The sequence below is a fragment of the Mauremys mutica genome, chromosome 8, assembly GCF_020497125.1.
Source record: "Mauremys mutica isolate MM-2020 ecotype Southern chromosome 8, ASM2049712v1, whole genome shotgun sequence".
Lineage (NCBI taxonomy): Eukaryota > Metazoa > Chordata > Testudines > Geoemydidae > Mauremys > Mauremys mutica.
In genome coordinates, this window is record NC_059079.1 from 27,855,092 (window position 1) to 27,870,079 (window position 14,988).

At 39.8% G+C, this 14,988-nt stretch overlaps 1 protein-coding gene and 1 long non-coding RNA gene across 8 annotated transcripts in view; one reads left to right on the plus strand and one right to left on the minus strand.

Annotated features, from left to right (window-relative positions):
* Window positions 1-14,988, minus strand: part of TTLL7 (tubulin tyrosine ligase like 7) — a 122,253-nt gene that overhangs the window by 24,581 nt on the left and 82,684 nt on the right. For 6 of the 7 annotated variants that reach the window (XM_045026211.1, XM_045026212.1, XM_045026215.1 and 3 more), the window contains 5 exons: window positions 10,936-11,071; window positions 9,891-9,977; window positions 5,912-6,107; window positions 4,633-4,913; window positions 1,154-1,267 (listed from right to left, as the gene is read on the minus strand). In XM_045026211.1, coding sequence (XP_044882146.1) covers window positions 1,154-1,267; window positions 4,633-4,913; window positions 5,912-6,107; window positions 9,891-9,977; window positions 10,936-11,071 — 814 coding nt within the window. The remainder of the gene's footprint in view (window positions 1-1,153; window positions 1,268-4,632; window positions 4,914-5,911; window positions 6,108-9,890; window positions 9,978-10,935; window positions 11,072-14,988) is intronic. The other variant, XM_045026213.1, reaches the window with a different exon arrangement.
* Window positions 1-14,988, plus strand: part of LOC123375387 — a 33,515-nt gene that overhangs the window by 6,015 nt on the left and 12,512 nt on the right. The window contains exon 3 of the long non-coding RNA XR_006581427.1: window positions 4,749-4,859. This is a non-coding gene — a long non-coding RNA (uncharacterized LOC123375387). The remainder of the gene's footprint in view (window positions 1-4,748; window positions 4,860-14,988) is intronic.

Genomic DNA, 14,988 nt, shown 5'->3' on the forward strand with positions numbered 1-14,988 from the left:
AACAGGCCTTGCACTCCTCTTCAGTGATCAAGAATTAGGTGAGGCCCCACACATACCAGGGAATTTTGTTTTTCACATGACCCATAGATAGGCCCCTACCAAATTCATGGTCCATTTTGGTCAATTTTATGGTCATAGGATTTTTAAAATCATAAATTTCATGATTTCACCTATTTAAATCTGAAATTTCACCGTATTTTAATTGTAGGGGTCCTGACCCAAAAAGAAGTTGTGGTGGGGTGGCAAGGTTATTGTTGGGGGGAAGGGGCTGTGGTACTGCTTCCCTTCCATCTGCACTGCTGGTGGTGGTGGCTCTGCCTTCAGAGCCAGGCAGCTGGAGAGAGGCAGCGACTGCTGACCAGGAGCCCAAGTGCCAGCAGCAGTGCAGAAGTCAGGATGGCATGATATGGCATTGCCACCTTGACTTCTGCGCTGCTGCCTGCAGAGCTGGGCCCTCAGTTTTTCCAATCCGCACTTTGTCTCTCCCAGCATCTCTTCATATTTGGTACTATTTTCTTTTAAGATTCCCCTTTACTGTTTAGCATCAAGCACAGAATTCATCTCTTATTCTTCCACCTCCTTTCATATTCTTCTTTGTTACACGCCAACTACTAAGGCTCAGAAGAATGTTAGATAAAAGGAAAAGCCAAGCTGGCAAACTGAAGGAGCCAGCAAGGATGGAAATGGTATTCCTGGCACTTGTACTTAGGCTTCTACTTCACCTTACTGCATATCTTTCTGAGTTCCTTAGCATGCCTATTCAGGGGTAGTGATAAAACATGTCACAATCTGTATTCACATTCTATGAAAGATAACAATTAATTGTAACATTCTTCTGTGCTTACTTAAAAGTTTGCACTTTAACAGGACAAACCTCCACAATTATAAACTTAAGTTACTCAATCTTCCTAATTATAAATGTTTGTCACATTTTAGAAAGTCCTAAGAATGATTTCAGTGTTGTTCTTTTAAGGTCAGGTAGAATGTAGAAATCTGAGCTTTTGGAATCCTTTGATTTATGGATTCCATGAGCTATAAGGCCACAGGAGCTCATGAATCATTAGATGTACATTTTATTTTCCCAAGTTCATAGGGGCTTAATATAAAACAGTAAGTGTCCTGTGATGCATCTTTCTCATTGATCGATACTTACATTTTCTATAATTAATTCTGCCTCTTCATCTGTTTTTCCTGGGAACTTGATCCTCATATCATTGAAAATGAACAGTGTCTCTCTTGTCAATGCCTCTTCTTGCTCTTTTGTTCTCTATTGAAGCAAAGACTCAGTCAAAAATTGATATGGAATTGATTTAGTACAGAGTTAGTGATTTCATGTGTATCTTTTTTGTGAAAGATATTTTCATGGTAAAAAAATATTTATTCCCAGAGGAAAATAAATAGATTTTTTAAAAAGAATGTAAACAGTATATGTATCTAATACATACACTCTATGTGTACATTAACGTATATAAGTATTGACTAGAACTTGTAAAACACTGCAAGAGAAGTGAAGTCTGAAGGTAAATTTGTTTCAGACAGATGAGCAAAATCTGCTCTATATTTATGATATACCCCATTTAAAATATACAGTGCAAACACAACAAACTTAAATGTAACTATTATTTTATGAACAAAGAGGATTCTCTATGCAGCCACTAACAAACAACCTCACAGAACTCTACCCCTGCACCTCCAAGGCGAGCTCAGACATCCCTTGCTATCCAGTCCCGCATCTCAATTGAGCACAAGTTGCCAATCATGAAATCATACCAAACTTCCATGCACAGGTTCTGTAAATTAAAGGGTAAAATCCTGTTCAAGTCAATAAAAGTGTTGCCATTGACTTCATGGGGCCAGGATTTCAATCTCAAGTTATGAATGTTTTTGATCAATATTGAGATGAGCCTATGTGACAGATAGCTAAGATTGTCTAAGATGTTCTAGTTCCCTCACGATGGTGCTATAGGGTCAGAATTAAGGTTGTTTGTGATAGATATAGATAGATATTTCATAACTCTGCTTTTGCATACTTCTGAATGTTTGGATACTTGGGATGGGGCTTGATTTTATATTTGTTAAAAGGTGAACATTAATTTAGAATTTCCAGGCTTTCTAACATCTGTGGATTTTGAGGGAAGTACAGTCTTTATTCTCTTAAGGGCTTTTCTTGGCTGAATTAAGTGATAGATACTTTAAAGCTTAACAAAATAATTTTGCCATATAATATATAATAATTTGGGTCTGAAATAAAGAGGCATTTAATGCCTCTTGTTTATTTCTATTTATAATTCTGGGTTCGTAACTCAAGTATAGGTTGTTTTTCCATATTTAGTTTTCATATCTTTGATTTAAAAACCAAATGCATAATCTAATTAATGGTAATATAAATCACTAAAAACATAATTTCTTCTCACTATTCAAAGGGCTGATAAACATACCCTTTCCAAATAATTTATTTTGAGCATACTAAAAAGTTATGGATTATCCTTTTAAAATTTTTACTCTATCAGCAATATACGGTATATTATTCTTGACTGCAAAAACAATCATACAGTACTGTGCGTGGAACTCAGTCCATAAAGATATCATTAAATCTTTCCCACTGCTATTCTGTAAGTAACTTTATTTGCATGATTTTAAGGAATATGACCCCAGTTTTGTCACAGAAACAAGGATATTCGGTAATATAAGATCTCTGCCAGTAGTTGAAGCTTTCTCAATGAAAAAGTTAAGCTGGTTTCTTACTTATGTTTATTTAAGTGAGTAGCTCATTTTCAGTGGCATACTATGACAGACTCATTTTAATGTCTCAGTAATTTGTATTTGATATAGATCAGAATTAATGTGAAGAGAGAAGTCTATACTAGCCCTGTAACAATAAATTCTCAGGGTATGTCTTCATGATAAAAAGGAGATTTTTAACCTCGAATTAGCTAATGTGAAGGGAAACATTCTTAACACTTTGTCTGTAGACATAGGTTAATACCTTTATAATCCAGTTAGTTGAATTTAAAATTGTTAAACTGTACGTACAAAAGATGGTCAGGGATGTTTTACATCACATCAGCTAACTCAGTTTAAAAAAAAAGAACCTTTTTTCATCTTCAAGACAGAGCCCCAGAGGCAGCAGGCAACAAACTTCTTGCCAAATTAAAAATTTTGGTTAGGGTGAGTAAATGTTAGAAAGGTTAATTAGCATCCCAAAATAATTTCTCACAACAACAGACATTCCTCTGATAGGGAGAGTGATTGCATATGTGGACTGAAAGTGCCCATTTTAATTAACCTATCTCCAAAGGATTATTTGGGGGGTGAAAAGATATAAAGGGGACTGGAAAACAGGAATTGAAATGGTTTAGCTACAGCACTTAATATACTCCTGAATTAATTTGGGGACAGATCCCTGGGAACACCACTTTGGCATATGTGGGGCATGCAGCACATCACAGAAACCTGTAAGGAATAACGGAACTATGAAAGGGGAAACCAAAGAGGGTGATCTCAAATAGGCCGGACAGAGAGGGGAGAAATCCAACTCTAGGACTGTAAGGCTGTTACTACTACACTGCACCAAACCACAAAAAAACAATGAACCTACCTATCTTAATTCCCGCCACGTGTAAAACTATATATGTGGTGAAAACCCTTTTAATCTGATCTTCCATTTATTCTTAAATACATCTTGTTTTTAGTTAGGCCACTTGAGCTTTAAGGCTTGTCTACTTAGGGATGCATTTCAAAATGGGGAAAAGCTTTGTCTTCATTTTGGGGGGAAAGTGTGTTTTTACACTGAGACAGCTAATTGAAATTAGTTATCTCAATGTAAAATCCTAACAGAGACTAGGTCCTGTAGTTTTTAACTTTATATAGCTGGCTGAGGTAAATCCCAGGAGCGGATGGTATAGATTTTACCTCAGCTGGCTACATCAAGTTCAAAACTAGCTTTACCTTGTCAACTAGGTTTTTACACCAAGACAGGTTTCTCAATGTATACACATACCTCTTGTTGCAGGGAAGATATAGCCTAAGTCTTACTAATGCAAGCCCTGCTTTATTCCAATGCAATGTATCTATACAGGGGATTTATACTGATGTTGAAACACCAGCACAGTTCTGACAGTGTAAAAATTCTTAGGTAGATAAGCCCTTATATTGTTTGGGAAATCAATAATTCCCAAATCATTCACATAGCCTGTCCTGGAGAAGAGAAAAAAGTCCATCTTTTAGACATAGTGCAGGAAGGGTGTTTGGAGCTCAGGATTCTCAGTCACAAGGGCACAGACTAAGAGGTCTTTTCCCATAAATTGTGGTGTTTGCAGGGCTGCAATCTAATGGATGCACTGGAAACATGAAAGAATCACTGCAAGAGCTAATCTTAAGGAACATAAAGGTACAGCAGTCCAATACTCCTGAGATTCTATTAAAACACAAGCTACTTCAGTACCTCAGGATTTCTGACATTGTATCAAGAAAACTAGTAATGTAGTAGGAAAACTACTATTATACACCAAGATGACAACAGTATTGTGTTGAAAGAAATTCAAAATCTTACTGAAGCATTATTACACAAAGCAATACTGCAATGCACTTTTTAGATAAATAAAACACATTGTGATATTTTTATTAACTTACCCCTGAAGAGTGTACTGTGCCCAGACTAGCAGTATTACACATTCTGACTGAAGATGAATTACGATTTAAAGAATGGGACCTATTCATTGACGATGGACGTGGCATTTGCACTGCAGGTTTGGCTGAAAAGGGACGTTGCTCAGCGGCTTGTGACTGCATGGCGAAGATTGATATTGAACGGGGACAGCTTACAGAACGCCTTATAGGACCTGTGGATGATGTGGAGGGTGAATATGATGGAGTTTTTATATTTTTAATTAAAGGTTTCCAGTGTAATCTGCCTGAAGACAAAGACAAGGCAGGATATAATTACTTTCCGTCCATTTACTGTATGTTCCTCTGTCATTACTGACTAGAGAACATGTCTATTGGAAATCATAAGGTTCTCCAGTAATAAATGCTTTATGCAACCCATAAAAGTACCCATTCCTGCCCCCAAATCAGTCTTCTTCAGTTAGGCTCAAATCCTCTCCCATGTACAATAAATTTGTCAAAGGGTGCACGCATCTTGTGGTTCAATAAGATGGAATGTGAGCAGAGGATTTGGGGGAAGGGAGTAGGGACTTCGGCTTTTCTGGACAGCAGTACTACACTGCTCCTCTACATTTTAGGCCTTCTGCAGCCCATAATAAAAATAAGATTCTGTTACAAAACAATTTTTGGCAGCAGTACCATATGCAAACATAACTACATTGCTATAAGATGACAATTTCAATGCAATACTTCTAAACTGTATACTACAAAACACAAATAACATATTGTACAAACCATGTCAGCACTTTAATATTCAATGTTACTCTGTCTAGCTATTGTTCTACTTATTTATCTGGAGAGTGACCCATCTATAAATCTTACCTTCTGCACTTCCTTAGATAGATTTTTTTATTTCCCAACAAAATCATGTTCAACAGAAATTAAAAACCACAACAAAAAAGAATAAATTTTATGGCAACTTTGTCAGAAGTAATGAAAACACAGAGGAGCATACACAACACATCCAATGGTAGCTAATGTTCATCCTTTTCTTTAGTAAGTAGTAACCTGGCAGCAAGTCATGCATAGGTTATTTTGATACAGCTTTTCTATCAAGTTGGAACTGGGTTTTAAAGAAGAAGAATTAAACAAGCTAATTTGTGAATTCAGATGGCCTAATGCCAAGGTTCAGTCGATCAATTTTCAGGCATAAAAACTTTGTCACTGTTAAGTTCTGCAGCACAGGAATATCTTATATGATTTTTGTGCACATTATTTTTAATCAAAATTATGATCATTCACTTACTGGATCGCTCTAATAATTTATACTTGTTTTCTTCAAGCTCATATGACACTTTCATCTCTTTTTTCTCATTGTGATCTTCCTTTTCAGTTTCCTCCTCCCATTCTGATGTGTTGCTGCTGCTGTCACAGCTACTCTCACTACTGTAGTTCCTCTGTTTTTTTAAAGTCTGTGAACTTTCTGGCATAGAAGACAGGGGCTAATATAAAAAAACAAAATGTATAGTAAATTCTTTCATTGCCCAAAAGGAGCATACGTAGGCCTTTATTCAGGAAAGCACATGCTTCAGGTTTTACTGAAGTAAACTTGAAGTATGTGCTTTCCGCAACTGGGGACTTAATACTCTTTCTCTCTCACACTCACTGATGGCAGAAATATGTGTTATGGTAATTGGTTTATTATTTCCCACAATACCACAGTATGTTATGAAGGGATTTTTAATTGTACAGTACACACATCTAATTTCTATAAGGTGGTATAAGTCAATGATGTAATATTTTTTTATAGATTTTAGTCACTACATATGTTTATAAATCAGTAGCTTGAGCTATACCTTACCAATGACAGTAACATGAAGACAATAAGCACAGCAGACAACTCTGGTCAATGCAGTTTTGAAAGAGAAAATAAAAACAAAATGGTTTTAAAAACAGAAGCAGAGAGAAGAGAGCATGCTCCACTAGGTATCACTCTGGTGCTCCATATGCACATGGGATCATATACCATTAGGTAATTAATCTTGCACTATCATAAAAAGAATTGGGAGATAAGAAAAAACCAGCAGGAGACTGAGAAACAGCTGTAGAAACAGTAAGCGCAGGCTGAGAATTCGCCTTCTTCCACCAACCATGAAGCAGACAGAAAGCAGGAACATCAGTGCTAATAATCCCCTCTGTTATATTTGTCACCACAAGAGGTCTCGTATTGTTATTTTTTTCTGGTAATTAACCATTTTCCCAGTTGAACAACCATATGATGTCTATATGTCTGTTTTCCAATGACTACTAACGGTAAGGCAGATGCTTATACCATATTGTCACTATCTCATCTTCCTATTCGCATATTGGATAGCAAAATAAGTTTATAAAGCAAAAGTTAACATGGTAACTGAATTTGCTTTGGGGAAGTTCATAGTCATGCTGAAAAATATTTCAGCATTAATTTAAAATGTTATATGCCTTAATACTATGGTGATGGGCAGCAGTACAAACCCCATTAAATAGTACTTAGGTAGCATGTACTTTGCAAATAGACACCTCTTTTCAAAGACTTTTCTCCGTAAAGGTAAGGTGAAAAATTTCTAATAGCAACCTGTCAGGCACAGTATGCTTACCTTAATCCAAACCAGCTAAGAGACTGTGGAAGAAATGTACTGTAGGGTGACCAGATGTCCTGATTTTATAGAGACAGTCCAGATACTTGGAGCTTTGTCTTATATAGGCACTTATTACCTCCCACCTCCTGTTCTGATTTTTCACACTTGCTGTCTGGTCACCCTAGTGTACTGCCATTGTATGGTCTTGGTAATTATTCAAGTTAAATGAAATATGTTTTGAGGGTAACACTTCCTTGCCACAAGGACCAATTTAGGTACATTATTGGGTCGGTACTTTTTCAAAAACAGATTTCTAAACAGAAAGTACCTTCCCGGGGTCAATTAACTAAGAAGAGTTTTCAGAAATACAAAAAAAAGTTGAAGACAAAAATGTAAAAACAAAAAGAATTTCAAAGAAATTTAGAAAAAACAGAAATGACAGAGACTCATTTGCGCTGAAAGTGATCTCTTATGGATCATCTGGACCTTTTCTCTGCATCGTGGCAAGATTGATTTCAACATCCTTAAAACATCTATGATAAATGAACAACAGATCTAGTTTTAAAGGCTGCAGTAAATGTGATTTGCCAACCTTCCTCGACAACTTATTCCATTGCTTAGTAATTCTAATTATTAGAAAATGCTTCCTAATTGCTAAATCTAAATTGTCCCTATTTAAACCCATTCTGTTTTGTTCCACAAGAACAAAAAAATGACAATTACTAATCTCCTCTAAAAACCCGGTATTTTGTAGTTTAAATTTTTTTATTCTTGTGAACACACTGTACAAAGAACAGTGCAACATAATGAACATGAGGAAATAAACCTTCCAGTGTGTGTGAGGCACCTTCTAGAGGTTTTTAAATTATTCACCCACAGTTAGAAAAAGAAATTGAAATCTTGGGGCTAGAGAGTGTTCGCTGGTGCATGAGCCAGAGAGTTAACACATTTGCTTACAAACTCCCTTTAAGTTTAATGAGTTTCTTGCAGAAATCCCTTTAATATGAATGGGGTATGCATAGGTCCTCTTTTAGGTCCCAATCCTTCATACAGATCCACCCATATGGACTCTCACTCTTGTATAAGGTTCCACTACAAGATCAGGTCTATAGTTAGCATTCTAGCACTAGAAAAGGTTCAGAAAAGGGCAACAAAAATGATTAGGGGTTTAGAGAGGGTCCCATACGAGGAAAGATTAAAGAGGCTAGGACTCTTCAGCTTGGAAAAGAGAAGACTAAGGGGGGACATGATAGAGGTATATAAAATCATGAGTGATGTTGAGAAAGTGGATAAGGAAAAGTTATTTACTTATTCCCATAATACAAGAACTAGGGGTCACCAAATGAAATTAATAGGCAGCAGGTTTAAAACAAATAAAAGGAAGTTCTTCACGCAGCGCACAGTCAACTTGTGGAACTCCTTACCTGAGGAGGTTGTGAAGGCTAGGACTATAACAATGTTTAAAAGGGGACTGGATAAATTCATGGTGGCTAAGTCCATAAATGGCTATTAGCCAGAATGGGTAAGAATGGTGTCCCTAGCCTCTGTTCGTCAGAGGATGGAGATGGATGGCAGGAGAGAGATCACTTGATCATTGCCTGTTAGATTCACTCCCTCTAGGGCACCTGGCATTGGCCACTGTCGGTAGACAGATACTGGGCTAGATGGACCTTTGGTCTGACCCGGTACGGCCTCTCTTATGTTCTTATATTGTTTTTTGTAAGGAATTGCAGTCCCAGATTTGTACATAATGTTTTGAGGAACAGAAAATGCTGTGAAGTTTTTCTATTCCTTTACACACACACAAATCGAGATGAGTTCAAACACCTAAAATATGAGCTTTTCTAAACTGAGTTATGAGTTAGAAGGATTGCAGAATGTAGGCAAATAATTTAGGCTTGATAATACAGTAATTAATCTTTGCTGACTGGTGAGAAGATGAATTTAATGCAATGGGCTTCGTATGGACTATGTGCACTATCAGCAGAAACTATGCTAAAACTAATACATATTTCACTTAAAATTTGATTCTGGATATGAAACATCCTCTGTAGCAGGATGACACTTTTTGCAGTACATCAAGTCACACACACATAATAATCATAATTAATACTTTGAACTTCCAGAGTGCCTTTCATTCCATGACCTCAAAGTTCCTTAAAGACGTTAATAAATTAAGGCTCACAACACCCCTTTGAGATAGGCTAAGAATATAAAGCAGTGGTGGGCAACCTGTGGCCCGTTTGTTTACATTTGCACAGCCGCCCGCAACTCCCAGTGGCCGTGCTTCACCGTTCCTGGCCAATGGGAGCTGCGGGAAGCAGAGGCCAGCATGTCCCTGGGAATTTAATTGGGCAGATCACAATTTCCTGGGCCCAGATCTTCACCCCTGCTGCAACCCAAAAAAACCTATACAAAGGAGCTCTGAGAAAGAAAATTCCTGCAAGAATCCCTACGCGTAGCTCCTCCTTTATAATTCCATTTGAAGTCGTGGTTTGCCCCCTCATAGATGGGCCAAGGAGCTCACCTCCAAATCTCTTGAGCTTAAGCTCCAGGCTGGAGGGGAACAATATGCATGTACCTTGTATCCAACCCATCCACTGCTGCCTGCAGCTTGCCTAGCCTAATCATCTTTGGCACAAATTAATTTAAAAATCAGTCAAACACCTTGGGTCCTCGTTGCCTGGTGGATTTTCCCATCAGTTTTTCATCATCTAGTTCACATTGCTCCAGAAGATCCAAAATGTCTTCCTCCTGCAAATGTGAATGTGTCTAGGATTAATGCAAAGCAATGTCATTAAAAATGACAATTCAAAACAGATCCCACCTTTCCTCCAAAGGTAAAGTGGCAGCTTGGATTGAGATTTAGAAGTGGTTTTCTGATCAAATAATCACTAAACACCTGTGTGTGCACGAACATGTATTCACATGCTTCCAAAGACTATTTTGATAAAATAATAAAATCTTGATATTAAATTCTTTCCTCTGATGTACGCCATTCCAGTGGAAATCAATTATACCTGCAAGAGTGCAAGCTGGATTTGACCCGTATAGTTTGTTAATAGCTATTTTTGTGAATGGTTGGACATAATCTTCTGTTAGACTGCTGGCTGATATGTTATTGAAAAGGTTATTTCCCCTAAGTTTGTAATAATTTCTCAGATTTGAACAATGACTTCTAAATCATGATAATTTCTCCATTTCAAATATTTCTATTCCTCAAGTGGCTATCTCTAGGAATTTCCCCTGAGCTAGGGAGATCCCTGAGGGCCATAAAGATAGTGGAGCTGGTTCTATGACAGCTGTTGTCCCACCCAGCTATAGTGGGCATCCCTGAGCAGGCTGGGACCATTACTGGGGGAGAAAGAAGGCAATTATCAGTAGGCAGAGTTGTCTTTATGGGGATTTATGCCAGGGTTTAGTTTGGCCATGGGTCAGGCTGAGGATCAAGAAAATGGAAAAGTGGCTTAAAGCCACTTGTCCTATCTCCTCCCTGGGTCTTATGTCCAGTGCAGTTCAGCCAGACTCAGTGCAGTTCAGCCAGACTCAACAAGCTACATGAAGAACAATAATAAAACTACAGAAAAATTGTAAAGTGTTGTTATTAATGACACATGAGCAAAGATGATTCAAACCTGATTCAAAACTTCATGCTGGGTCATGGAATTCCAAGATACATAACTTTAAAGCCAATACTTCTGCACACTAGTACCTTCATTCTTTTCAAAGGATTATTCAACTCCCGCTGAAGTGAAGCTGCTCTCCCAGCAAGGAACGTCTGGAAAGCAATGGCTAACAAACTCTCATATTTTTCAAGTAGCAGCTTATCATCAGGAGGGTAAATTCGCCTACAATTAGAAAAAATGAAATGGAGACAAGAGTAAAACATAAAGTTGAGCTACTGACCACCCAAGGAATACAACTAAAGTAACTAATTCACAAAACTTGTTATGTAGGAGATTTATTTAGTCTGTAATTATTATTAAATGCATATTGTGAATAAGACTCTCTCACCTAAGTTTAGCTCAGTGGACACATACATGCTTTAGCCAGCAACTGACTGCTTTAAAAAAAGGAGAGAGAGACAGACAGACAGACAGTGCAGGTTCTTCTACAGAAATATCATGACTGAGTCTTGGAATACTCACTGAAATTTCAACTTCAGATGTGAATGAGGCATGAAACATTAACAAAATACTGTATTCAGAGGCATGAAATATTTTGTTTTGGAAACAAAGCAATACAAAAGAATTGAAAATCTTACTGATTAACTACTATGCTTTTATGGGCCTGCTATAAATTAAATCTTAGAGATGTACTGCACTACCGCAGTAACCCTTTCAACATAATGGACAGGAACATTCACTATTAGAAAAACATTATCTAACAAAGATGGAGAATGGCTCCAATTTTCCATTACAGCAGCTATGACCATTATTCGTTACAACTGTGGGTAGGGAGATTATGACAATGCAAAACTAGGACTGAGTGATTTATGCACATTTACAAAGAAACAATTGGCTCTGAAGAGAATCATCCCTAATCTACTTGTCAGGAAAAACTGAAGCATAGCCAGAGACCATAAAACCTGGTAAATAATTTCTAACCTACATTAAGTGGGCAAATAGATTATAATCAGTTAGCATCATGTAACTGGTATATTTTGACTTGGGTCTATGGCTTGAGCTGTGTCCACACTTCAAAATGACAGGGCTTGGACCAGAGTCACAGTGGGACTCAGCCTTGGACCCACATCCTGTTCCTGTGTGCTTACTAACCCAAGTCAGAAAAGCTTGTGTGTGGACAGTAAGGGGGCTTGGGCTCCAACCTGAATTTTCATTGTAAACCCAGGCTCAGATTCCATTCCATAGATGAGAGATTCAGTTCCAGCAACTGTAAGCCTGAGTTTACAATGCAGTGTGCATGCTCAAGTGTAGGCTTGGAAACACAAACTCCACAAGTGCAGGTCCCACAAATGGAGGTTTACAGTGCAGTGTAGACATACACTAAGTCTTGTGAATTTTGTAAAAGAATCGCTCCCCTTTTGCCTGCTCACAATGTTTGGCTCCTTGAAAAACTACCTCTTGCAGTGACCTTCACTCAGATGGGTAAGAGTGGTCATGTTCTCACTAGACTTAATTAATATAATCCAGGCATCTGCCAGAGAAGATTGCTGGAGAGCAATCTGTAGCACTCCCTTATCCAGTGGTTGGACAAATGGTCTTCTTTCCCAGCTGTATGTGGAAAAATCTTTTGGTTTTCAGTTTTCATAGAATCATGTTAGTCAAGAGTCACACATATTCGTTTAAAATAAACATAGTCGCTTTGGTTCAGATATACTCTTGTACAGTTTCCTTTGCATGCTATGGTGAACATTCAGTGATCTCAGACCAATGGAAAATTCTCCACTGGTCTAAAACAAATTAAAAACTAGCATAATTCATAACCATGCAGCAGCTATACTTTGTGTGTGTTACAGACAAGGCTGTGTCAATGGAGAAATTAGGAGCAACCATAGAAGTTCCACAGAGAGCAAGGGAGAATTAGAGAGGGCCAGGGGTGTCCTTAGTGGGGGCCAGAAGTGCATCAGAGAAGGCAAGGGAAATAGCTAGTAGTAGCTTCCTCACTCTGTCACAAACATTAATTTCATTTTTCTTGAAGGATCTCCAAAGCGTTCAGAGGACTGTGAGGGAGAGTGAGCGAATATAAGGTGTGAAGTCTCATTTCATGAAAAAGGCATCCTGAGCCAGTATGAATCTGTTGGTAAATTTTCTCCCATTAAAAAAAAAAAAAAGCATTGAGACTATATTCTAATGCACAGATACTGGCATGCAGAAAACCTCAGATAATTGATTTACGGAAAATCACTTCTATAATAAATTTGAATTTCATATCAATATTTTCTTCAGTAAAAATGATGGAGTTGGTCCTAAAATCAATGAGAGTTATAGTTGCCTAACAGATGCTCTGTACTTCTCGGGATACTGCCTTATATTTATACATTGAGAAGATAGTGGGCCACATTCTGCTCTCGATTATACAGGTATTATATGCCGCTAGTAGTGTTACTGTGCATTTAAATCAGTGAAAATGAGTGAAGAATCTGGTCCAAAGTGCTTTCTATTTCAGTGCAAGACAGAAGCAGAAGAAAATATGCCTTTCTGACTAATATAAAGAGACCATTTGTTCACAAAACAATTACACTCAAAAGTCTAAAATACGTCTGTCAATTGCATTTATTTCTTGTACTTTACACATATAAACAGACTATTAACTGTGAGGTCAAAGGAACAGTCAATTGTGATTGGAAATGCTCCTCTGCTTAAATATAAATAATTTACACAGGTTCAGCTAATGAGAAGGTGCATTCAGCAATCTAGTCCCTCTGCTTCAGGTTTTGCTTTAAAGGGACAAATACTGGTCCAACTGAAGTCAGTGGGAGTTATGCAATAGAAGTGACCAGGACCAGGATTTAGCCTTAAGTACAGACCTGTTGGTCTCAGTGCAGAGCAGGCCACAGCTCCTTGGTAACAATTAGTTTTTTTAAAGGGGGGGAAAAAGTGGTGTTTCTGCTGGTTTAAAAGAAGCCTAACAATAATTTCATTGGAGGGACAGGCATTATCAGGGCCGGCTCCAGGCACCAGCTGAGCAAGCTGGTGCTTGGGGCGGCAGATTCTAGAGGGCGGCATGCCGCTCAATCCTAGGGCGGCACTGATGCTTTTTTTTTGGTTTTGTTTGCTGCTCTGGCCGCCCTGTAGGGCGCGGAGGAGGGGAGCACCCTGCAGCAAACACCGCAGGGCAGCCCGCGTCCTTCCCTCCCTGCCGACCGGAGCAGCGCGGAGCCCTCCCGGCAGACGGTGCGGCAATCGGGGCCGCGGGGTAAGTTCCCCACTGAAGTGCTGGCCGCTCCCCTTCTCTCTCCCCCGCACTAGACCAGGCGCACACTCTGTAGCACAGGGAGTCCCGCTGCACCCTGGGTCCGGCCGCCCTGTAGGGTTTTTTGTTTTGTTTTTTCCTCTGCTTTGCCAGCCGCGCCGTTGTCCCCCCCCCCCGTCCCCCAGTTTGCCGCGCTGTTTGTTTTTTTTCCCCTGCTTTGCCGCTCCGGCACCCCCCCCCTTTTTTTTTTTGCTTGTGGCGGCAAAAAAGCCAGAGCCGGCCTTAGGCATTATACCGTATTGTCCCGAGTATAGGCCGCACTTTTTTCCCCTAATTTAAGTTTTTAAACTAGGGGTGCGGCCTATAAGCGGGATCTTGCTAAAAAAAAACCCAATAAAAATACTTTCAATCCCAGCCGCGGCGGGGAATCAGAGCGCTCTGGGCTGCCCGCCGTGGCGGGCAGCCCGGAGCCCTCTGATTCCCCGCCGCGGCTGGGATTTAAAGAGCTCTGGGCTCCCCGCCGCAGCGGGCAGCCCGGAGCCCTCTGATTCCCCGCCGCGGCTGGGATTTAAAGAGCTCTGGGCTCCCCGCCGCAGCGGGCAGCCCGGAGCCCTCTGATTCCCCGCCGCGGCTGGGATTTAAAGAGCTCTGGGCTCCCCGCCGCAGCGGGCAGCCTAGAGCCCTCTGATTCCCCGCCGCGGCTGGGATTGAAAGGGCTCTGGGCTCCCCGCCGCGGCGGGCAGCCCGGAGCCCTCTGATTCCCCGCCGCGGCTGGGATTTAAAGAGCTCTGGGCTCCCCGCCGCAGCGGGCAGCCCGGAGCCCTCTGATTCCCCGCCGCGGCTGGGATTTAAAGAGCTCTGGGCTCCCCGCCGCCGCGGGCAGCCCAGA